Below are 22,651 nucleotides of genomic sequence, written 5' to 3'. Positions count from 1 at the left end.
TGAGTGCTGTGGGTTGGGGTGGGCTGTGAGGGGGAGGAGGAGGAGGGAGGGCTGGTAGGGATGGACATCGTGGGGGAGGGGTGCCCGCAGGCCCAGTGTCCTCCAGCTCCAGTTGCAGCATCTGCGTGGACCAGTAAGCCTTTCCCTGCCTGACTCCTGCAGGCTCCTCTCCTGGGCCTCAGTTTCCCTCAGCTCCCCAGCTCTCCCTATCTCCCATGCACAGAGCATCCAGGTGGGGGTCTCTGTCTGCGGTGTTAATCCCTCTCTTCTTCCTCTCCCTTCTCCTTCCCACTGGAGTAGTTTTCCGGAACCTCTGGTGACTGCCTCAGGATTCTGAATTTGGAGAGGAATCCTTCCCTCAAAACCTCATTTTTCTTGCTTTCTTTGGAAAATTGCTCAAAAAGAAGCACATTCAGCTCGGAGTTAGGACATATGGGAACAAGCTGGGCTGGCTGGTCCCTCCTCTTCCCAAGCAGCAGGATCCTTATTTGTAGAAAAGAGGGTATTGGCCCAGTGATCGCTGTGGTTCCTGTAGCTCAGTGTTAAAAGTCCAGAGTTCCAATGTTCTAAGATTTTGACGTCAAGAGTTTAAAGGCCCTCGTTTCTAATCGTCTGTGGCAGGTTGGTGGGAAAGGTGTCATGCTAGGGGGATGGGGCTTGGCTGTGCCCAGCCCTGGTCAAAGGTACCTTTTAGGCATGTGCAAGGAGGCAAGCTGGCTGTCCTGTGCTGGGCAATGGCCCCCAGAAATCCCAGACACCTGCAGGGTGACCACAGCTAGGGTCTGCCACGTGTGATGTTGCCTTGAGTCAGGCCTGCGCTTACCTGGGGAGATGAGTGATTGTGCCAGGACGGTGGTGAAGAATGTTGTCTTTGTGGTAGGTCCTTCATAAAATGGTAGAAAGAATATAGGGACAGACTCATTGTCAAGTCCCAGCTTGGCTTTTGGGTGGAGAAGGAATCTTTCCCCATGTAACATGAGTGAAGGAAGGGATGGGGCAGGTGTAGGTAGGTCTGTAGATATTGGGAATAGAGTGAGGAGGTTGCTTCTGATGGCTCCCATTTTTTTCCCCACCAAATAGGATGGACAGTGGGGATAGGAGCTTTGTGGAGAGCGGGATTAGAATGAGGGCACATTTGTGGACAGAGGGTGAGGACACTATCCAAAGAAACATGATCCCTAAGATATCTGGGTCAGTCATGCACAGGGTCCATCTGAGGTTGGCTGCCATGAGTTTACAGTCCTACCAAGCTTCTCTTTGGGGCTAGTTTTTCCCTAGCGACATTCAGCACAGGTAGGTGGGAATTGTGTTCATCCAGAGTGAGTGTGACCAGAAGACAAGGCAGGGGAGGGAATAAGAAAATGAGTGAGATAAATTATGATTCTAAGCTGGACAAAGAGAGAAGTGGAGATAGAAAAAAAGCTGATGGCTAGAGAGAGAGTGGCCAAGTCAATGTATATTTGCTCCAAAGAGTAGAGTTATTACAGCCGGAGCAGTAGATCAAGTGTGCGGGAGAGAGGTGGGACTGAGAAGAGAGATATAAACCAGTCTAAGAACAGGTTAATGTCTATTCTATGTAAAGAGCAAATAAAATCAGGGAGAACACCAAGATTCTAGAAAATTGGGGGGCAATAAACAGAGATGGAGGAAATACGGCTGAAACACGCAGGAAGAAATGCTCACCCTTGTTTTGAGGAGCCCTGAGTTGGGTGTACCCATGCAGGTGACTGCATTGTGGGGCCAGACTTGGGGAGTACTTCACCTGACCCTGGGCTCTGGGAACTCTGCCCCTGAGAAGATCTCATCCAGGAGCTGGATTTAAGGGCTATAAATAGCTTCCTAAGTCCTCACTAGGTGCCTCCCAGAAGCTTTGCTCCCAAGGAAATGTATATAACCCTTGAGATGCTTGAGGGTTCTATTCAGAAGCCAAGACCAGAGATGCCTGGCTGTTTGAGGCCAAGATTAAGCCCGCCTTCCTTTGTTTATTCGGCAAGTCTTTGTGGGGCCTTAAAGGGACTGAGTCTAATGTTGGAGGAAGGGAGCACCCTTAAGTCAGATACCCTGGGTGTGTGTTAGTGCCAGCATCAGGTGAGGAGACTTGCGGCTCCTGCTGGCTGTGACTCAGTGACACTGTGAGTCCAAGGTTCAGCTAGCTTATGTGGGCACAGAGGAGGGGGAGCCTAGATCTCACTCTTGGGGAGCTTCTAGTTTGGTTGATGGGCTGGGATTTGTACTTGGGGAACCATGGGAGCAGCCCAAGTCTGCAGGAGGTCAGTAAGGAGGTCTGTGGGAGATGAATAAGGCTGCAGTAGTGAAAGAAGGCTTCTTGGAAGAGGTGGCATGATAGTTGTCCAAGAAATTGAACAAAGACTGAGATCCTAGCCCCTGCTGCCTGCCCCATTTAAATGTGGGGCAGATGGTACAATAGCTTGAAGAGATGTTTCCTCAAGGCCTTTACTTTCCTCTTTTCATGCCCTACTTTGCAAGAGAAGATGGAAGATGGTCTTCCTGTGCCCTGGGCATGGTGATTGCTGTGGGTCTGGGAGGGCAGGGGCTGAGGCTGTTCTTATAAGGAGAAGAGCATTTCTACCACACCGAGGCTTTGGGGCCCTTCAGCAGGGCTTGCTGGGCTGAGGCTCTGGGTTCCTGCTCTGGATACTCTGTTCTCCAGATTTCTCAAATCCCTAGGAATGGGTGTGGGGAGGGGTTGGTCTGACAGGCCTCCAGTTTTCTTTCTTACAGCCTTATTTCCTCTGTGTGTGTATGTGTATGTGTGTCTCATGTATCTGTGTGTGTGTATTCATTGACGTGGACTGTGGGTGTGAATCTGTATAAATGCGGTTTGCACATGTGTCTGTGTGTGTCTGCATCTCTGTGCTTGTGCTGTTTGCGTGTGTTTGATTGCGGGTCTGTGTTGAGTTATGTGTGTGTGTGTCCATGTCCGTGCGCTCATGTATTTCTGCATGGGCCTGGGCATCTGTGTGTGTGTCTGGTGTCTGTCTCTGTGTGTGCATGGGCTCCTGGGTCTGCAGTGAATAGCGTCACGCTGGCCGTGAACCTGGTGGGCTGTCTCGCGTGGCTGATCGGAGGTGGGGGAGCCACCAACTTTGGCCTCGCCTTTCTCTGGCTCATCCTCTTCACACCCTGCTCCTACGTCTGCTGGTTTCGGCCCATTTACAAGGCCTTCAAGTAAGTGACTGGTGCTGAACCCCAGCTCCTAATCCTATCTCTGCCTATCTCCTGCTTCTTCTCTACATAATTTCTCACTTTTTTTGGGGGGGCCATTCTGCCAAACTCACTTTCCCTTTGTTTACCCTCAGCTAGACTGCAAGATAGGATTTAGGCTTCCTGGCAGCCCTAGGCTGGAGTAAGAGGGCTGTGAGTCAGAGCCTTCCTCTTAGTTCCTTCCTTCTTCACTCTGCCTTTGGGTGGGGGCAACACAGAGACCAGGCCTATTTTTGTTTTGCCTTCCCCAGGCAGCTGGCTGCATGATAAATTTTGCCAATGGGGCCACTTGTCTTGATGGAGCTGCCCATCCTTGTACCCATGGGGCTAGCTGATTTGATGCCAAGCGGACCATCTATCCACGTGCCAGTGGAACAAGCTATCCATATGCTCACTGACACTATTTATGTGCTAATGATGTCGTCCAATTCTGTGCCAAAGGGACTACCCATCCATGTATAAGTAGGGCTAGCTGTCTTGGTGCCACTGGGTGTCTACCTTGTGTCATATGGGATTTTTGGTCTTTGTGCCAGTGGGCAAAAAGGCTTTCAGTCTAGTTGTCAATAAAGTATCCGCCTCAGTGCCATGGGGCCTCAAATATCTTTGCCAATTGGACCCATCCATCTGTGTGCCAATAGGGTGTCTGTTCTTGTGCCAACGGTACTTTCCATCTTTGAGCTTATGGGTCCATCCATCCATGTAGTGGTGAGCTAGGTGTCTTGGTGCCAGTAGGGTTGTTCAGCCCTTTGACAATGGGACCGTTTATTCCTGCCACAGTGGGCCCATCTGTTTCTGTGCCAGTGGGGCCAACCATCCATGTACCAGTGAGTGGTCCATTTATGAGATCTCTCTGTGTAATGTTGCACACACACGCCTAACACATGGAAACTTGCAAAGATGAGTAAACACTGTCCCATTTTGGCCTCTCAACTAAGGCCTTTGAATGTCTTCTGTCCCCTCTGTACTCACTTAAACTTGCAAGAGCTTGGAGATCTTGAAGGCAGGGAAGCCCTGGCCCTCTGCCCAGGTGACAGGAACCATCTCCTCTGTTGCAGGACCGATAGCTCCTTCAGCTTCATGGCCTTCTTCTTCACCTTCATGGCCCAGCTGGTCATCAGCATCATCCAAGCCGTGGGCATCCCAGGCTGGGGTGTCTGGTAAGAGCCTGCGGTGTCTGGACTGACCCAGGGCTGGCATGGTTGGCACCTGGGGTGTGTCCTTTGCTTACTTCTGTGTGCTAAGCTGCCTAGCCTGTGGGGACACCATGAGTTATTGCAAGTGTGAGAGGATTCAGGACAGTTTAGTAGACATGGCCATAGCATGAGATGGGAAGGAGAACCTTGCAGTGGTTTTTAGGGGTGCTGAGGGGCCTCAAGCATCATGGGAGAACCTGAAAGAAGGAACCCTTATGTCTCAGGAGCTTGTTTCCTGAGCCAAGAGTTCTTCCTGAACCAGTGACACAGGCCCACTCATAAAAGGATCAGTAAGATGGTCCCTTTGCATCCAATGATATGGTCTCTCCCTGTGACTATGGGATAGTCACTTATTATAGTGGGGTGGCTCCTGGATACCCCTCACCATACCAGGCAGCCCCACAGCTGGCCTATTTCTGCAGCGGCTGGATCGCCACCATCTCCTTCTTCGGAACGAACATTGGCTCAGCGGTGGTGATGCTCATTCCCACTGTCATGTTCACGGTCATGGCTGTCTTTTCCTTCATCGCCCTCAGCATGGTATGTGTCACTTCAAGGGCGAGAGGGTGGTGTTGAGAAGGGACTATAATCTGTAACAGCCCTTCTTCCAGGTTACAGGAGGACCCAGAGGTCTCTAAGGGACTCACTCTGGAATGGCTTGGTGGACTTTTCTCCTAGTGCACAGGGCATGGTGGGAGGGAGAACTGGCTTTTACAATGACTTACTTCTGACTCCCACACCTTTCCTGGATGCGCTGCCTCTTCCCTTTGATTAACGCTTCTTTGTGCTCTTCTTCCTACAGGTTCATAAATTCTATCGGGGAAGTGGGGGGAGTTTCAGCAAAGCTCAGGAGGAGTGGACCACAGGGGCATGGAAGAACCCACACGTGCAGCAGGCGGCCCAGAATGCAGCCATGGGGGCGGCGCAGGGTGCCATGAATCAACCGCAGACTCAGTATTCTGCCACTCCCAACTACACGTACTCCAATGAGATGTGAACCAGCTGAGCCTACCGAGCGCTGGCTAGGGGCCGGTGGGACGGGGGTTCAAGCCACATGGTCTATTGTGGTGACCAAGCAGGGTTCCCCCTTCCCTTTTTCTCCTCCCCCACTTTGTACAAAGAATCAGAGTTATATATATCTGTATATGTACATCCCCTCCCCGCACCTTTTGGATTCTGCTCTCAGCACCCTGAGAGCTGAGGGCTGCACGTGGAGCTGTCCCGTGCAGTGGTAGCTGTGTCTGTGTCCCCTTGTGAACGGTGTGCAGTGGAAGTCTCTGTTGTTGTGGTGCTAGACGTATGTTTAGAACTAAACCAGCTCCCCCCCACCAGGCTGCCCCCTCTGACCCTGGCCCAGAGACCTCTCATGGGGCAGGGGGAAGCATAGCAGAGAGGCTGGCCCCCTCCCCAGGGTTATGAGCTGAAACTGTTCCCACTTTTGGTCTTACTAGGAAGCAACAGTATTTAGCGCTCATGGGGTTGGTAGGTGGGAGGGTGGGACCTGTAGGGGAGCTTCCCTTGCTCCTTCTCATCCAGGTTTCTCCCTCCTCAAACTCCTCCTCCCCTCCTCTCTTCCTGCTGTCACACTCCTGTGGTCTCTTCTGCCCAGGGTCTCTCTCTTTTCCATGTGGCTTTTCTTTGTCTTCCCCAAGGCTGAGTGTCCCAGTTGTTCTGCTCCTGAGGCTGAGCCCATTCCCAGAACAAGGAAGCAGCCAGGGGAGCTGGGCCTTAGCCTCGATGTGGGAGGGCACACAGCCAGAGTTGCAGAGCCCACCTGGGGATCTGACTCCCAGGGAATGGAAATGCAAGGCAGATTCCTCTCTTCCCTGCCTTGCCTTCCGCTCCTCTTCCCAGAGCCCCCTTGAGCCCCTCTGCTTATATCCCTCCCCATACTCCCAGCTTCTGTGGCCCAGTTCTCCTACCCTACCCCTACTGTGCGCTAGGTGGCACCTGCCATCCATGAGGACAGAGTCCACTGCCTTTCCTGAAGATCTGGGTGGTGTCCAGGCAATTTCAGGTGTAAAGTGCAGCTGTCACAGAGGGTATGTGAATAGTTACTGGCCCCTGGGGACATATGTTTAGCCCCAGCCCACTGGGCAGGTGCTAGGTGTCTGAATGACCACTGGATTCCTGGGAGCAATAGCTGTTCTGTTTGGGCCTGATAGAAGGGACAGGTTCAGAGGGTTGGGCCTGGAGGGAAGATCAGAGGAGAAGGCAGGCAGGGCCCAGTGAGAGGGGATCATGTCCCCCCCCACCCCCAGCTTGCTCTTGGTCATAGGGCAGTTCTGGGCACTTGAACTCAAGGCCCAGGAAGAAGCACAGGCCCAACCCTGTGTGCGAGCACAGTGGCCAGAGTGGGAGTTCAGGCGAGGCTAGGTGGGAGGGGAGGCTCTATGGCTCTTTTTTTTTTTTTTTTTTTTTTTTTAATCAAATCAAGATTACTTGCTGCCCTCTGCCTATCAGACTTGGTTCTTTGCCCTTCCTCACCCTGTCAGAACTCGTTTCCCTTCCAGGACTGTGCTTGCAGACCTGTAGGGCTGTTCTTTTCCAAGCACTGTGGGAATGTTGCTGGTAGAGGCCCTGGCTCTCTCGGAGGCCTGGAGGAGGGTGGGTTCTTAACCAAGGAGCAGCTGCCCATTTCTCACTCACTGCCCCCACCTCTTACTTAGGTTATTTGGCTTGAAAAACCAAGCCCCGCCTGGCTACTCTGGGCTGGCTCCTGCTTAGAACCCAACACCTGGACTCAGGTGCCATCCTGAGCTTTGAGCTCCAGTACTCTACTTTCCTGCAGGAGGAGCCAGGGCCTCTGGAAAGCTCTCTCCCTAATGGTCCCTTAGGCTTGGGCCAGACTGTGATCAGCTCTCTCTACCACATTCTCTCTGGAAAGCAGTTGGCACATCCCCTAGTACCTGAATACTGATCTGAGGTCTGGGTTCTTCCTCCCTTTTCCTCTCCTGCAGCCCAGGCCTCTGGCTCCCTTTCTCTTAGTCTCTGGGGCTCCAGGAGGCCTATGGTCCAGCTGCCAGCCCAGCATCTTTGACCTGCTGGATGCTACATCCAGTCAACTTCCTGTCCTACCTGCCTTTCCTCTTTCCTGGCTCAGACCTAAATGGCCATGCCCTGGCTCTGCCCTTGGGAAGACCTGCTATCTGTGTGTGGCCCAGCTTATCCAGGCCCTGGGATGCTGCATCTCCAGGCAACTATGCACTTTCCTGGGGAGGGAACCAGTCTGAGAGGTGGGTGCTGGGCACAGATTCATCTCTGCTGGATGGTCTGGCTTGAGGGTGGGGTGGAGGAAGGCCCAGGTCAGTCTGGGAATCCTCAGGTTTGCGGCCAGCCTGTGACCAGCTTCTGCATTTTGTGGGTGCCCACTGCTCCTCCTTGTTTCTGGGAGACACAGACCATTCTCCAACTGGCAGTTGACCTGCCTGAGCCAATGTGTCTGTCTGTGGTAACTGAATGAACCTTAATAAAGGGAACATTTGGCCCTCTGTGTCCTGCTGTGTTATGTGTCTTTGTGTGGACCTCACTGTGGGCTGTGGGGCATGGAGGTCGGGTGGGTCAAGTGGGTGTGTGGCCTGTCATTCCCAGAGGTCAAAAGTCATGCACCTCTGTGTGCTTCTTTCTCTGAGGCAGCCTTGAAACTGCCACAGAGGCCTCCTGCCTGTTAGGAGGAGTTCTGAGTTCCCTGAGGAAGAAGTAGAAGGCTGTATCAGTGGGTGAGGAGTGCTTTGGTCCAGGTGGTCACTGTACACAAGGGCAGGAGTGTAGCACAGAGGGTCCCATCTCGCTCCCATTGAAGGAGACCAGCAGCTGATGGAGTGGCCTCAAGGAACACAAGGGGATTGATCAGGGGGCCTGTGGATGCTGGAGAATGAAGGCAAGGGAGTGTATCCAGTGTGATTTCTCCTGCTGCTTTCCTTTTGCCAATGCTGTGTTCACTTGGAGGGCTGTTTTGGCACTCATCTAAGCTCCTGGTCATCCTTCAAGATTCACCTCAAGTGACTCCTCTGAGAGGGCTTCCCTGCCTCTAATTGCTCTGCTTCCTCCTGCACCTTATTTAATTTTTTTGTGTGTCCTTGTTTGTCTCAAGAGCAGGGAAGAGTCCGATTTATATCTGTATCCTGTGCACTTAAAACAGAAGAGGCTCAGTAAATATTCAGTGTTGAGTGCCGCAGTGATGAGCAGTGTGGGCTGGGGATGGAGTGGGGAGGAGGCAGTACACCTCTAAGTGGACTGCAACTCCCAGAAGGCGAAGTTGACTACGACTTCCAGAAGGCTGTGCGGTCCCGTAGACTCTGGTGACGTTGCTAGTCAGGATCAGCGGGAGGGGCGGCTGAGATATCGCGATATTTGAGGGTTTTCCCGAGAAGCGCCCGGCGCGGGTGAGGAGTCGAGGGGGCTGTTGGAGGCTGGTTTCTCGCGGCGGACCGGGCGGGAGGCTGCAGAAGTTTCTTTGGCGACTTCGGGTCCGCGGCTGTGTGTGCGTGACCTCATTTTCCGTGTGTACGTGTACGTGTGACCTCACTTTCTTATCGGTACCCGAGAAGCTTTGCTCACCACAGCGGGTGTGCGGCTGTGTGGTGTGTCAGGGCGGTGGAGGCTGTGGGACCGGAGCCTTAGGGACCTTTTCCCGTCTCCCGCCTGAAGTAGGGGATTTCTGTGCCCTCCCACCCCGGCTTGTGGTCCTCTGCGGTTGTCCGGAGCTGTTTAATCTAGATTAAAAGGCGGCCCTCTCAGTTCCCCACACTTAACGCTTGCCTTAAAAGACCAAAAACCCCCATGAGCCTGCTTCCAAAAAGGGATGGGGGCTGTCCAAAGTACAAACTATACTTTACAAGTTGGTAAAAATAGAGAAAGGAAAGCCCTGAGATGTTACAGTTATCCCCTAGCTCCCCTAAAAGTGCTGAGTGGCATTTAAAAATGAGAGTGAGGCCAACTGTTGTCAGAGAAAACTGTCTTTTGAAGTATTGGAGGCCCAGGCCAGCTAATAGGCAGGAGAGAGTTGCAAGGTGGGAAGGTGGTGGGTGTCTTGGAGCAGGAGTTTTCCACATCTCTCCCAGTGGCTGAGAGGTGGCAGTACTGTGACACTCCCTTGCTAGTGTGTGTGTGTGTGTGTGTGTGTGTGTGTGAATGAATGTGAATGAATGTAATATGTATCTATATATCCCCAACATGTGGCCTTGAGAAGGGGTGCCTAACGGGATTCCAGGAGCAGCAGAGTCAAGCATGCCTGCCTCTAGTGGGAGATGAGGCCAGAGCAGAAGCCTTGGGCCAGTAGTGAGGAACTTTGACTTTAGGCTAAAGGATTCAAGCTCTTAATGAATCCCTGCCCACCCACTCACCCTTGCCCCCACCCCTGAGTTTGGTTCTGCCTGGTCCCAGGCTCCCGCTCCTCATTGTTCCTGTCTTGGGCTGGGTTCATACCCCAGCTGGCTCTTTTTTAGCTCTGGTTCTGCCCTGGCTCCACAGGTGCCTGTACTGTGAGTCGCAGGTATTTCTGAAACCTTTATCTCTGCCCTAATTAAACTCATCAGAGAAAGAGATTTACACATCACAAGCCTGCCACAAACTGAAGCTCTCTACTCTGTCTGGCCCTGTCTTTCTAAAGGACAAGAGAAGCTGCCATTTGTCTGGCTGTGGCTGCATGCTTGTGGCTACCTGCATGGCTGGTACCCTGGGTAATCACAGTAATCACAGCCTTTAGCCCCATGACCTCTCTGCCTGCCAACTCTTTCTGCTACTCAAGAATTCCTGTGAGTCCAGCAGAGCCCAGGAAAATGAGGTGCTGTCCACAGTACCTTGGCTTTGCAAATAGATGGTTCTAACAGGGCCTGGGTAGAGTAAACAGACTTACTGGTTTCGGATTTTATCTTTTTTTGAGAGTAAACATAAAGAACTCCTGCCACCTTTCACCCTCCATGGAACTGTCAGATTGAACTGATTTGACTTTGCTTTCAGCTGTTGGTCAGATTATCCACTTTCTATTCCTTAAGTACATATGCCCTTCCTAGCCCACCCACCCACCACCCACCCCTCCCTTTTTCTAGAAAGGTAGGTAGGCTTTGGTCCTTAACAAAGATTGTTCAGCAGTCTACATAGTAAGTCTTGGGCTGTACCACCTGCCATGGGGAAGGAGTTAAAGTCACCAACATGGATTCCTGCCCCAAGTTTATCTGACTGCTTTCAGTAACCTATTCCTTAGGAATGATAACAGTTTGATATCAGGTTCAAGGGCTGCAGAGATTAAATTCAGCTTCTGGTTTTGCAGGAATCACCTGTCCTAGCACCAGTTGTCTGGGGTGGGGCAGGGTCAAGGTTTGGGACCTGGCAGGTAAGTTTCCCCTTTATCACCTCCTGTGAATGCTAACTAGCATGCTGATTAGTTCTGGGAAGAAGCTGGCTGATGGAACCTCTAGACCTTGTCGGTTGCTAACAGGGCTCTCCAGGCCCTGGAGTAGACAGACCCAGTTCTGCTCTGGGCAAGTGTGGCCCTGGCTGAGGCCCTGACATAGAGCAGAGATTAAGATCTCTGGCAAATAGAACTTTGAGAGAAGTCATGCTCTACGGTCTATGGCCTGTGCTTAACCTCTGTTGTGAAGAGTCTGGGCTCCTGGGAGATCCTTCCAGGTAGGAGTAGGATAATGGACCCAAACATGATCCTGAGCTCATGTGGGCGTGTGCCTGAGTCTTGAAGGCAAATAATGGGCAAAAAGGCCTTAAGGAGCCCAGGGGCCTGTGGAGTGAAGAGGAAGCCCCTGTGTGCGCGCACCACATACGTGCCATTGGGTGACTCACCCGACTTCCTCCTCGGGGTCTGCTTTGGTCTCCCTTCCCCTTGTTGATTCTACCCTTTTTGAATGCATCTCCCAGGATCCCCTTGTACAGAGAGTCCCCTGTCTTTCATGCATTAACTCAGAAGGTTTCTGCTGGAAGGAGCTTCAGAGATCACCTGGTCCTATCTTTGTATCTTTCAGACAAAGAGACAGGTTCAGGGAGGGAGTTACCCTGGGCCAAGGTCACACTCCAGGTCAGGAGCACAACCCTGGACAGAGCCTAGGGCTTCTGATTCACAGGCCAGGCTTTTGTTCTCTGCCCCACTCTGCTTCAGAGGGTACAATTTATTATTCATGCAGCAGATGTTCAGGACCTATCAAGGGCCCAATACCTGTCTGGTGGTTGGTGTTTAAACCTGATCACATGTTTAGGGAGCTTGCTGGTGGCAGTGGTGGTGGGAAAGTGGAGAGGGAGAGGCAAGGAAACTAATGTACAGATTGAATCAGTGATCACCAAAAAGGTGCCTCCCAGAGAAAGACCCATTGCAAATGATTTCAGGTGTGATTCCTGTCTTCTCAGTTCATGCACAGATATCCTGAAGGCAGCAGCAGTGTCTTCCACAATTCCTTTGCTTGGTGCTAGATGTGGTTCTTGCTGATGGAGTGAGTACGTTTTGCTGGCCCAGTGGGCCAGAGTGTAGGTTTTCATGTGTCCATCAGCCACATTGTCATGGACGCTCACTTCTAGCAACATCTGAGGACAGAGGAAGAGACCGAGCTACTGATTTCATGTGGTGGCCTTCATCCTTATTCTGCTTGTCTCGGCCTTGGATTTGTAGGGTGGTGCCCAGTCTAATCCGTGGGAGTGGGGTCAGACAGGCAAATCTCTTAGCTCCCTGGGGCACCCAAGCCCCCTTGTTGCCTAGGGATCCACCTCACAGGCGTGCCTGGAGCCTATCCTGTCCTGCCACTCTAAATTCAGCCTGGCCCACTGCAGTGGCTCCTTCCCCTGCCCCCTCCAGTCTCTCCACTACCAGGGCCCCCTCCATACTTGTCACCTGCCCCCACACCGTCTTTCTCAAATGAAAACTCACCCTGGCCCTCACTGGTCTTGACACTAAGCCCTTGACCTGATTTTGCAGCCTTACCTCCTGTCCCCCTCCTTCCCCTCATCACACTTCAGCCTCACTGCTAAGCTACTCTGTATTTCCCAAAACTGCTACCCTCCTTCAGGCCTCTTCACCTCTGCAAGATTGCTCCTTCTTGCAAAGTTATTTCCTTCTTTCTTGGGAAAACTTCCTCGTCCTGCAGGACTCGACCTGCATTTTATTTTATTTTATTATTTTATTTTATTTTATTTTATTTTTTATTTTATTTTATTTTATTTTATTTTATTTTTTTATTTTATTCCACCCCACCCAACCCCACCCCACCCCACCCCACCCCACCCCACTCCACTCCACTCCACTCCACTCCATTCATTGGTCTCTGACTTCCTTAGACGGTTAGTTACTCCTGGGCAGCACAGCCCTAGTGTAGACCTTCCCCACGGCACTGGCCTTCTGGACTGTGTGCTCACAGAACCTGGGACTGCTGACCCCTCAGGAACCCCAGGGTCTAACACAGGCGCTCAATATATTTTGGTCGAATGTATGAATGAAGCAGGCACCCCTTGTTCTGCTTTCAGATCCTAAATCCTAACAGAGCTTTATGGAGCCCAGTTGTGGCGGGCTTCCAGGACTCGAAGCCACCAGACCCCACGTGAAACCAAAGGCCACGTGTTCAGCTGCTGCACCCTTGGAGGAGAGACGGTTCCATGTCCTCGTGGGTGTCACTGGGAGTGTTGCAGCCCTGAAGTTGCCTCTTTTGGTGTCAAGGCTTTTGGACATTCCTGGTGTGAGTATCTGTACTGGACAAGCATGGCAGCCTCTGGCGTTAGAGAGCTGATGTTCTTGGGGCCGGCCCATTTTTGTGTAGTTCATGGGGATTTCTTTTTCTTAATCATGGTGTTTGTGGGAGTCCTCTGTGGGCATTGGTATATGGGGGACGCAGGAAACAGAGACCAGAGGGACACTATAACTAGGAACTAGATTAGATAGTGTAGACAGAGGATGAGGGGAGATTGGGAAAGGAACGCTGTGGTGAATGGAGGGTTGGGGTTCACAAACACTGACCTTGAGATTCCCTGAGGTCCTGGCAGAGGAGAAGGGCTGGCTGCAGAATTGCGGTGAGTTCTCAGTGCCCCCTTGATGCTTTGGGCTCCCTGCCTCTGCTTTCAATCCATCCTGGACACCACAGCTCTATCCTCCTTCCTTGTTAGATACTATGACTGTCCTGTCGGTCCAAACATGCTGGAACCTTCAGAGCTCCCTGTTACCTGCAGCTCTTGGTGTCAAACTGCTCCTTCAGGTGTTCAGAGATGCCCAGGGGTCACCAAAGTGTGTTGAGGATAGGGGAGTTTAACACCCTGTGCTTGGAAATATCACCTCAACTTTGATCAGTTTTATATATTGGGGTTCTGGGGCAGATTCTTTTGTGGGAAAACTTCAAGGCTTTAAACAATGTGAAAGCAAGCAGGTGATAGCCCCTCTTCCTTGTCTGGTATCCTCCGCCCTTCGTTGGTCTGTCACTTTCCCACTGCCCCAAAGCCACCCCAACAACCTTTGCTTTGGCCCAGTCCCTGCCAGGCTGTGCTGCCCTCCCTGCTTCTCTCTACCTTTCCAAATTCTGCACAAACACTTCACACAAAAGCCTTCCTGTCCTGCCTCAACCCATGTGGTTTTGCTCCCTTCCTTTTAAAACTCATTTGGTGTATTAAAGAAAAACCAGAAGTCGTTAAAGTAGGAAAAACTGATTTTATTCAGAAAAACATTGCAATAAGGGAAAGAGGACCTCAGTATAGAACTGGGTTTAATTCTGAATACATCAGGGAAAAGTGGAGATTTACAGCCAAAGAACAGATGGGGGTCAGTTTGGATGGAAAATTACTAAGGGGAAACATTGGGGGTAAGGAGGATTTTGGCAAGACCATCCTGACAGTATTGTTGCTGACAGTGTGATCACATGTCATTTGGGGGATTTTGGGGGACGGGGAGCCTGATGAGATATCCAGGCTGGTCAGAAATTGAGGGTGGGTGATTCTGGCCAAACCACCTTAGCAGGAATCTTGCTTTGGAGGACGAAGCCCAAGGATGGGCCTAGTCAAAAAAGTGGCTCAAAGGAGCCTGACCGAAGTTCGATTAAGGAGAGAATCTTGACCATGCTGTGGAACCGTAGGCTGCCTTTGACACTGCTGTGTTGTTGGACACTAGTTTTGTGAGGTGTTGTTAAGCCGCTGGCACCCAGGCTGTGCCTTTTCCTTGCTTTCCCGACTCAAGGTGGCACAGGTGGGTGTACCTAAAGGGTCCAGCAGGGGGCAGTGCTCATTCGTAGATGGCCATGTCAAGATCACAGGCGGGCGGGAAAGCTTTCTTTTCTTTTTTTTTCTTTTTTTTTTAAACTTTCCACAAACTTCTACCCAGAAAGTCACCCCCTCACCCCACCCTCCAGGCTGGAATGAGCAGTGAAGCAGGCAGCCAGGGATGCCAGTCAGGCCAGAAGAGGAGAGGGAGGGGAGTGTTGTGGCTGCTCTGAGGCTGGGCCCTGATGCTGGTGGGGCAGTAACCCCTTTGGCCTGTCCCCTCCTCATGTCCCCAGAACCACTGGTAGGAGCTGGCCAGCTAGAGCCTTGAGGGTGGGAGGCCTGGAAGGGGTTGCTGCAGCGACAGCCTCTGCTACCGCCCCCTGGGGAGGGAGGGAACCATGCAGTTCCCTTTTCCCATAGCCCCATAGCAAGTGAATTTCCGGACTGAGGGTGGGTGGGGGCAGGGAGCCCTATCCCAGGAAACAGATGGGCAGCCTCAGAGCAGAGGGAAACGGCAACTCCACCGCTTCCTGCCATCCCACACAGCCAGCATTTATACGGGTGTGAGGAGAGGGTTGCCTGAAGCAGCGAGGCTCTCCAGCCCACCCTAGGCCTTTGAGTCCAGCCGCTGCTGGGGGACAGGCCGTGTCTGGAATGGGACTTGGCTCTCCCTCTCTGGCTGGAGTTGAAGCTGAAAGTCAGGCAGCCAGAAGGGCACTGACCTAGGAGGGAAGACTCCTGGACTTAGTCTCTGGGAGCCTGCTTTTCTCATTTTAAAATAAAGATGATGCCTGCCACCCATCCCCTCAGGCTGTTGTCAAGCATCTGAGCACAGCTCCTGGCACAAGGAAGCACTTAACAGTGTTTATTTCCTGTCCTTCATCCTCTCCTTTCTCCTTGTTGTCGTGTCCTTTGGGGCAGCCACGTGTGGCGTGGGGTGTCGGGCTAGTGAGACGGTCCATGTGGGAAGAACTGTGGGAGCCACCGGCCATCTGCTAATGTGGAGGGGCCCACATTCCTCTCATCCTGCTGGCAGACAGCTCTCCAAAGAGTCTAGGTTTGCTCAGTGAGGTCCTTATGAGCTGTTGGTCACCAAAGGGGGATCCCTGCTTGCCTTGTATTGCCCCGGACAGTGGCCTTTCCCCTGGCACTTCCCCACACTCCCTAATGGTACTGAACTCCCCACTGTCCCCCTTCTGGGTCACCCCCATGAGGAGTCTTTGTCCCTTGGAGCAGTCCTTCCCAGCCCTCTGCCTAAGTCATGGGTTCACATGCTCAAGGCTTTCCTGAGCTCCCTAGGGATCCCTAGATTTTGACAAGCAAACAAGCAGCTGGGCTGTGGGCGGCAGGGAGTGGGGTAATCTACGACCTGGCTCAGAACTGCTGATTCACCAGTGTGTCCAGGCTTCCCAGGGGACCGCGGACTTGGAGCCAGACCACAGAGACTATGAGAGGGTGATGGGGAGGGGTGGATTTGATCTTACACCTCGCAGACCAGCAGTGGGGAGAGTGGCCACTAGCAAAGAAGCCTGGAGCTTTATGTGAGGTGGGGGGCTTTGGACAGCGGGGGCCAGCCCTTCCTCAAGAGAGGCCGCTGTGCAAAGAGGATTTCTCACACTGGGACTCTGGGCAAGTCAGGTCTTCTTTATGGCCTCAATTTTCTTATCCCTGCAATGAAGTGGGCGCCGGGTACTCAGATGATACATCTCCAAGTCCTCTTCTGGCCTGAGTGGTAGAAGATTCTAGTTGTGAGGGCAAAAAAGAGCAGGACCTAGGGGGAAGTTATGGCTCAGTGGTAGAGCACATGCTTAGCATGCATGAGGTCTTGTCTTGGGTTCAATCCCCAGTACCTCCATCAAAAAACTAACTAAATAAAACTAATTACCTCCCCCGGCAAATAAATAAATTTTTAAAAAATTAAAAAAAAAAAAGAGTAGGACCTAAGGGCAGCCTGAGAAATTCCTGGAATGCAGGAGCAATGGCTGTTTGGCAGTTCGGTAACTGTCACATAATTGGGCCACGCTTGTGTCTGAGCTGTCAGACGTAAATTTGATGGTTTCTGCCCTTTGGTTGGCTCCCTTCTCGCTGTGGAGAAGACAGACACCTCTCTAGCATTTGCTGGGCAGGCATCCGCAGGGCTGAGAGCCAGAGGAGGGTTTCTAAAGGTGGAGAGAATCTCCCAACCAGGGAATTGGCTGGACATGGGCTTAGAGCAGGGTAGGTTTCCAGCATGCCTGTCAGGACATTGAGGGCTGTTAAGGGTGAAGGAAGAAGGTCCTGCTCGTACGCAGAATGAAATAAAGTCTGCTTTTCTGGAGGACTCTTTCGGCAATATCTAGAGGAAACCAAAATATGGTCACAGCCCTTGATTCACCACTAGGATTGAACCCCATAGGGTAAGAAAATTCATCAGATGTACAAGGATGTTCATTATAGCATTATTTATAATATTGAAACAAAACGTCCAGCAGTAGAGAGCTGTGGTGCGGTTACATTTCAGCCTCTCAGTGGATTCTGAGGCAGCGGGTCAGAAGAATGGATGGGTCTCTGTGTGATGTGGGACAATCCTCAGGATATAAGCGAAAGGAGTGAGGTGTTAGCAAACCAGCCCACAGGCCAGACTTCTTGCTGCCTGTTTTCGTAAGGCCTGCGAGCCATACCAGTGTAAACCATTTACATTCTTAAATGGTTGAAAAAAATCAAAAGAGGAATATTTTGTGACACGTAAAATTACATCAAATTCGGATTTCAGTGTCCTTAGTGTATTGGAACCCAGCCACACCCATTCATTTAAGTATTGCCTCTGGCTACAGTCTTGCTACTACAGAGTATAGTTGTGACAAAGCCTAAAAAAGTGTCTGGCCCTTTATAGAAAAAGTTTGCCAGCTGCTGGCATGCAGTGTGATTCCTTTTGTGTGTTCACATAGCTGAGTTGCTGCCCACAGTCTTCCCCCTGGAGGTGGCTACCCTTGTGGAGAGATGGGTCAGGAAGGGAGGCTTGCATTTTGTGTCATTTTATTCAATTTTGATTTTTTGACCTCTGTGTATATTTATTTTATTTTATTTTTTAAAGTCAGGGCAGCTTTCAGTGGAGATATTATAAAACATTCTTTGTAACTTTATGCTTTTTGTTTTTTAATGCTCACCAAAGAAAGAGAGTGGGAGAAACAAGGCCTGGTTTGAGGTTTTTCTTTCTTTCCGGGTGGGGGCCACCTGCCTGTTCTGTGGTCCTGCTGTGGAAGCTGGTCTGTTCAGCCGTAGTTCTCTGAGGCGTTCTTATTTGGGCCTCCGCTGGCTTGGCTGGCCCCATCCTTCCCTGGCCTGCTCTTTCAGGGAGTAAGCTCCGGAGGCCGTTGGCCAGAGGCAGCCAGCCCTGGGCTGAGGGGTCCTGCACCCAGGGTCCTTCCCTGACACTCCAGAACAATGTCCTCATGGAGAGCTTCTACAGTCGGCTTCTCTAGTTCCATTTGTGAGAATTTTCTCTAGTTGGGGAAGGGCACAGAGGGATCGGCAGCTTGGTCCTGCATGAATGGCAGGAAGGGCCATGCGACCAGAATACCAGCTCCCCCAGGAGGCTCGTTTGGAGGCAGAGGAAAGAATGGCAGAGCCTGGTGGGAAAGGGCAAGGGTCACAAGAGCTGGGATGGCACAGTGAGCTGGAGGGGCCCTGGAGGCCCTGTGGTCCAAATGGCTCCTGGCTCAGAAGGGGAAACCAGGCCAGAGAGGAAGAATTCGCCCTAGATTCCCCCCAGCCAAGGGGCTGGCAGAACTGGGGCTCGAGGCCAGGTTTCCTGACTGCTGTCAGCAAGTGAACCTGAGGAGGGCAGATCTTAGAGCTCAAATTATGGGAATTCTCTGCTCCACCCAACCACAGCCCTGAGGATGAGAATCCCTAGGCAGCTGTGGACTCCTGCCTGTCTGCTGCCTTGCTTTATGGCCAGGCACCTGTTAGAAACGCTGAGCCCTTACCAGCTCTGGCCCCATACATGTAGTAGGTTCAGCAAGTGTCTGTCAAGTGGAAACATCATTGTGAGCCACTGAGACACCCACTCAGCCAACTGGGACTCCCTCGGGGATTTGTTGATGAGGCCACAGCTCCCAGCCCCATGTGCTGACTGTACCCAGAGTGTACCTGCCACCCCCATGCTCAGGTGCATGCTAGCTTCTCGGCAGGCCCCGGGCACTGCCACTGTCAACTCTGGGTGGCCCCATGTCAGCGTCTTCTGCTGCGTGTGTCAGCCTGGAGACCTGAGCCACCAAAGCCCTGGGTTCCTTGCCTTCTGACAGGTTGAGTCATGGCTGGTGCTTCTCTTCAGAGTCCTCATCAGCCTCCTGTGGCGCCACCTCAAAGGCCCTACTAGAAACACCTGCTCTTTTCAGGCTGCTCAGCTGGGGTTCCAGCTGGGGCTCTCCTTTAGTTGTATATACCAGAGCTGTGCTATCTAGCATGGTAGCCACTAGCCACATTCAAATTTAAATTTAAATTATTAAAACTAAATAAAACCAAAAATTTAGTTCCTCTGTCACACCAGCCACACCTCCAGTGCTCAGTGGTTACATGTGGCTAGAGGCTGCCATACTGGACAGCACAGGTGTGACATGGCATCACTACCGAGTTCTGCTGGATGATTCTGTAGTGTAGTGGTCCTCAGCTGGGGCAGTTTTGCCTCGCAGGGGACACTGGACAATATCCAGGGACATTTTTGGTTGTCATATCTTGGGGATGGGGTGCTACTGGCTCATGTTTATAGTGAATAAAGGACAGAGATGAGTTTGGAGGTGGAAATTCAAGCCATGGGCTTTGTCTTGTCCTGTAGCTGTGAAAGTGCTTCTCCGCAGGCCCCTTTGATGTCTGCCCCAGGAGCAGCCTGGGCCAGACTAGGAGCCTGTAAGTAGAAGTGGGGGTATCCTTCCAAATTCTGTATTCCATTTCCCTTCGCTGACTCGGATGCATCTTCAGCAGAGAAAAGGAAACCAGATTTGCCAACTGGTTTCAGGAAAGAATCTCTATAAATGTTAGGCAAAATGCAGGCACCTAATAATAGGGTCCGGCCAAGCCTTGGTCACATCACACATCTCACAGAGGTTCAGGCTGAAAATATTAGACGTAAAAGCTGTTGGCAGGGGTCTTGCCAGGGGTCCAAGCAGAGAGCTGCCTTTCAGGAACTCTGTAGTGTGCAGGAGATTGTTGTAATGTCCAGCCCTGCTCCTGCCAGGACCCAAGAGGGTGTAAGAGAAAGCTGAGGAGGCTTTCTGTCCTCAGGAGTTTTCTGCCCTGCCAAGGCTTCTTAGCATTTGCTGGGGGAAAGGCCAAGGTGAATGAGTGGATAGTCTTAAGTTATTTAGTGTCTCAGAAGGTAACACAACATGCTTTTTTTTTTTTTAATGTGTGCAAACCCAGAGCCTAGTCCTTGCCTCCCAGGTCCTTTTGGCAGCATGAATGAAACTGAAAGAACAAAGCCAATAAGGCAGATGAATCAGATCAAGTGACATCCCTCTAAAACCAGAAAAACTAGCCTGGGCCTGCCGGATAACACTGGGGTCAGGGTCACTGCCAAGGAGAGATGGCTGCTTCAGAGGGGTCAGGGGAGGGGCACTGGGAAGGATGGGCTCATTACATACTCTTCACATTACTCTTTAGGTAAAGATGCTGACCCCAAGAAGCTCCTTATCAATGACTGTAACCTGGGAGGGTAGCCAGAGAGGGACAGACTGAGAGACTAGGGGAGGAGCTTAGAGGGAGGATCTCAAGCAGGGGCTACTGACCAGGGCGGGAAGTTTACCTGGACACCCGGTTGGAGGTCCTCAGGAGTCAGGGGGAAGCAGTATAAAGGGGCTGAGACTGAGGGGGATGTAGAGGGAAAGAAAGGGTAGAGCTGAGAGGGAGGGGGGAGCCCCTGAACAGGGCCATCACCAAGCTGGGAATATTTCTGAAGGCTGGCCCCAGGCACAATCCTGACTTGGAGACTGGCAGGCCATTTGGGAGTTGGGGAGAGCAGGGGAACTAGATCTTCAGGAAGCAGCTTCCCACATTTCAGAGGAGGATGAACTGCGGTGTTCTTAAGTGGCAAATTGTTCAGGCTGATTGGAAGGCTCTTAGGAATGAAAGTGGTCCCCGTGAGGAAAAGAAGGCAGTGGCCGGAAACTGATAATGGCTTCCTGGGAAGCCCTCTATTAAAGAAGAATGGAAAGCAGTTAAATGGAAAGGAGGACATGTAACCAAAGATGAAGGCAGAATGTGGTCCAGAGGCCACTAGAGTGAGCCGAAGCTTGCTGTGAAACTCAAGATGACCAAGAGGGCCGTTACGTATATTTGGAGAAGGAACAATGAAACAATGCCTGGTCCTGGAGGCCAATGGTATGATGTTGGAAGTGGGTGTGTGGACAGAAAGAAATGGGAGGGACTCTTGAGTCCTATTTTGTTTCTGTCTTTTCTTTTGAGCTTGAAAAAGTAGGACACATGGTGGTAGAAGACACTTGAACCCAAGTTGGGCGATTCATCTCCTGACCTGGGCAGATTCTGTCCTGAGCTGCTGACGTTGTGGTTGGTGACCCACAGGATGTGCAGGAAACAGCGGAGGGGCAGGGGGCTGGAGATGACTAATGTCCATTTATCAAAAAGGCAAAGCAGGTAGGCTCCACAGATTACTCTAGACAAGGCTTGTGAGCACTTAGAAAAGCACTTAGAAAATTGTCACTGGGGCCTGATCTGGCTCCCTGGGAACAAGCCGTATCAATTTTAGTTCTTAGTTTTGTTTTTTCTGGATATTAGACAAAGTATTTTTGGATTTGATGAGGCTTTGATAGAATCTTAGGATACCCCCCTGGACCACCTGGTAATGTTGTCAGCACGTTTATAATCAGTGAAAGATCCTACTTGTAAAGGGTTCATTCTTTTTTAATTTAAAAAAAATTCTTTTTTAATTGAAGTACACTCAGTTACAATGTGTCCATTTCTGGTGTACAGCATAATGTTTCAGTCATACGTATACATACCTCTAATTATTTTCATATTTTTCATTATAGGTTACTGCAAGATACTGAATATAGTTCCCTGTGCTATACAGAAGAAATTTGTTTTTTATCTATTTTACATATAGTAGTTAGTATTTGCAAATCTCGAACTCCCAATTTATCCCTTCCCACGCCTGAAAAGGGTTCATTCTTGATTTTTTTTTCCCCACCCCCAACCCCCTAGTCTGTGGACCTTGGGGAAGGGCTCTGCTCTTGACCTTGTTCTGTTCATGGTTTGGATTTGTGTCTTGGGGCTACTGATGGTAGTGCTGGCTGAGAACAGGCTAGAAAGACCAGGATTGAGATTTTAGAAACTCCTCATAGACTAAGCAAACAGTGGACCAGCTCTGGAAATGTGAGGGACTACATTTGAGAAAGTAACAGTGCTGGCACAGTTTGGGGCTTGTCGTCTAGTAGCAGCATGCATGAGAAGAACTCGTGAGGTTTTGCTGATTGCAAACCCCACGTACATCAGCAGGAGGATGTGGCTCCCAGAAGAGCTGATGTGGGCTCAGGCTCTATTGACAGATATCTAGTGGGTGCCAAGGACGTGACACTCCAGGTTCCCTGAGCCTAACAGTGTGTCACCTTCTCAGACCCCTGCAGGCAGAAGAGATGGCTCCTACCTCTGAGTTCCTCAGTTTTGGGAACTTTTATTTCTTTTATCATTTTCATACCTCTGTTTTTCTGTTCTCTTTCTGCAACTGATTGTTAGTCAGTTTTTGGACCTCCTGAGTTATCTTCTGATTTTCTCATCTTTTTAAATACTATTATCTATCTCTTTAGCTTCTGTTCCACTTTCTGGAAGATTTCTTCTAAACGTACACTGAATTTTTAATTTCACTGTTTATAATTTTAATTTTTAAGAGTTTTTTTGTTCCCTGTTTGTTTTTAAAAAAGTATCTGATCTTATCTGCTAATGCCTCATTCCACTTCCATCTTCCAAAAATGTGTTGACATATTTTAATTGTTTTTTTGTTTTTGTTTTTATCGTCTTCTTTTTGTTCTGGTGGTTCATACTTTTAAAAAAATCCTTTTACT

The 22,651-nt window shown here is 50.9% G+C and overlaps 2 protein-coding genes across 13 annotated transcripts in view; both read left to right on the top strand.

Annotated features, from left to right (window-relative positions):
- SCAMP5 (secretory carrier membrane protein 5) overlaps positions 1–7,911 on the top strand; it is a 34,864-nt gene extending 26,953 nt beyond the window's left edge. For 2 of the 3 annotated variants that reach the window (XM_064480694.1, XM_064480693.1), the window contains exons 4-7: positions 3,033–3,189; positions 4,281–4,382; positions 4,841–4,958; positions 5,221–7,911. In XM_064480694.1, the coding sequence (XP_064336764.1) occupies positions 3,033–3,189; positions 4,281–4,382; positions 4,841–4,958; positions 5,221–5,415 (572 nt within the window). In that variant the 3' untranslated portion in view covers positions 5,416–7,911. Of the gene's footprint in view, positions 1–19; positions 3,190–4,280; positions 4,383–4,840; positions 4,959–5,220 lie in introns of those variants that run through there. The other variant, XM_031440817.2, reaches the window with a different exon arrangement.
- Positions 7,912–8,739: 828 nt separating this feature from the next.
- Positions 8,740–22,651, top strand: part of PPCDC (phosphopantothenoylcysteine decarboxylase) — a 66,783-nt gene continuing 52,871 nt past the window's right edge. For 3 of the 10 annotated variants that reach the window (XR_010378316.1, XR_010378315.1, XR_010378317.1), the window contains exons 1-2: positions 8,761–8,930; positions 12,882–13,090. Coding sequence is in view for 7 of the 10 variants with exons in the window: in XM_031440814.2 (XP_031296674.1) it covers positions 12,905–13,090 (186 nt within the window). In the remaining 3 variants the exon portion in view is untranslated. Of the gene's footprint in view, positions 8,931–12,881; positions 13,091–22,651 lie in introns of all 10 variants that reach the window. The other 7 variants (XM_010977864.3, XM_010977868.3, XM_031440814.2 and 4 more) reach the window with 6 other exon arrangements.

This window comes from Camelus dromedarius, chromosome 29, assembly GCF_036321535.1.
Source record: "Camelus dromedarius isolate mCamDro1 chromosome 29, mCamDro1.pat, whole genome shotgun sequence".
NCBI lineage: Eukaryota > Metazoa > Chordata > Mammalia > Artiodactyla > Camelidae > Camelus > Camelus dromedarius.
This window is presented reverse-complemented; position numbering and strand designations above follow the sequence as displayed.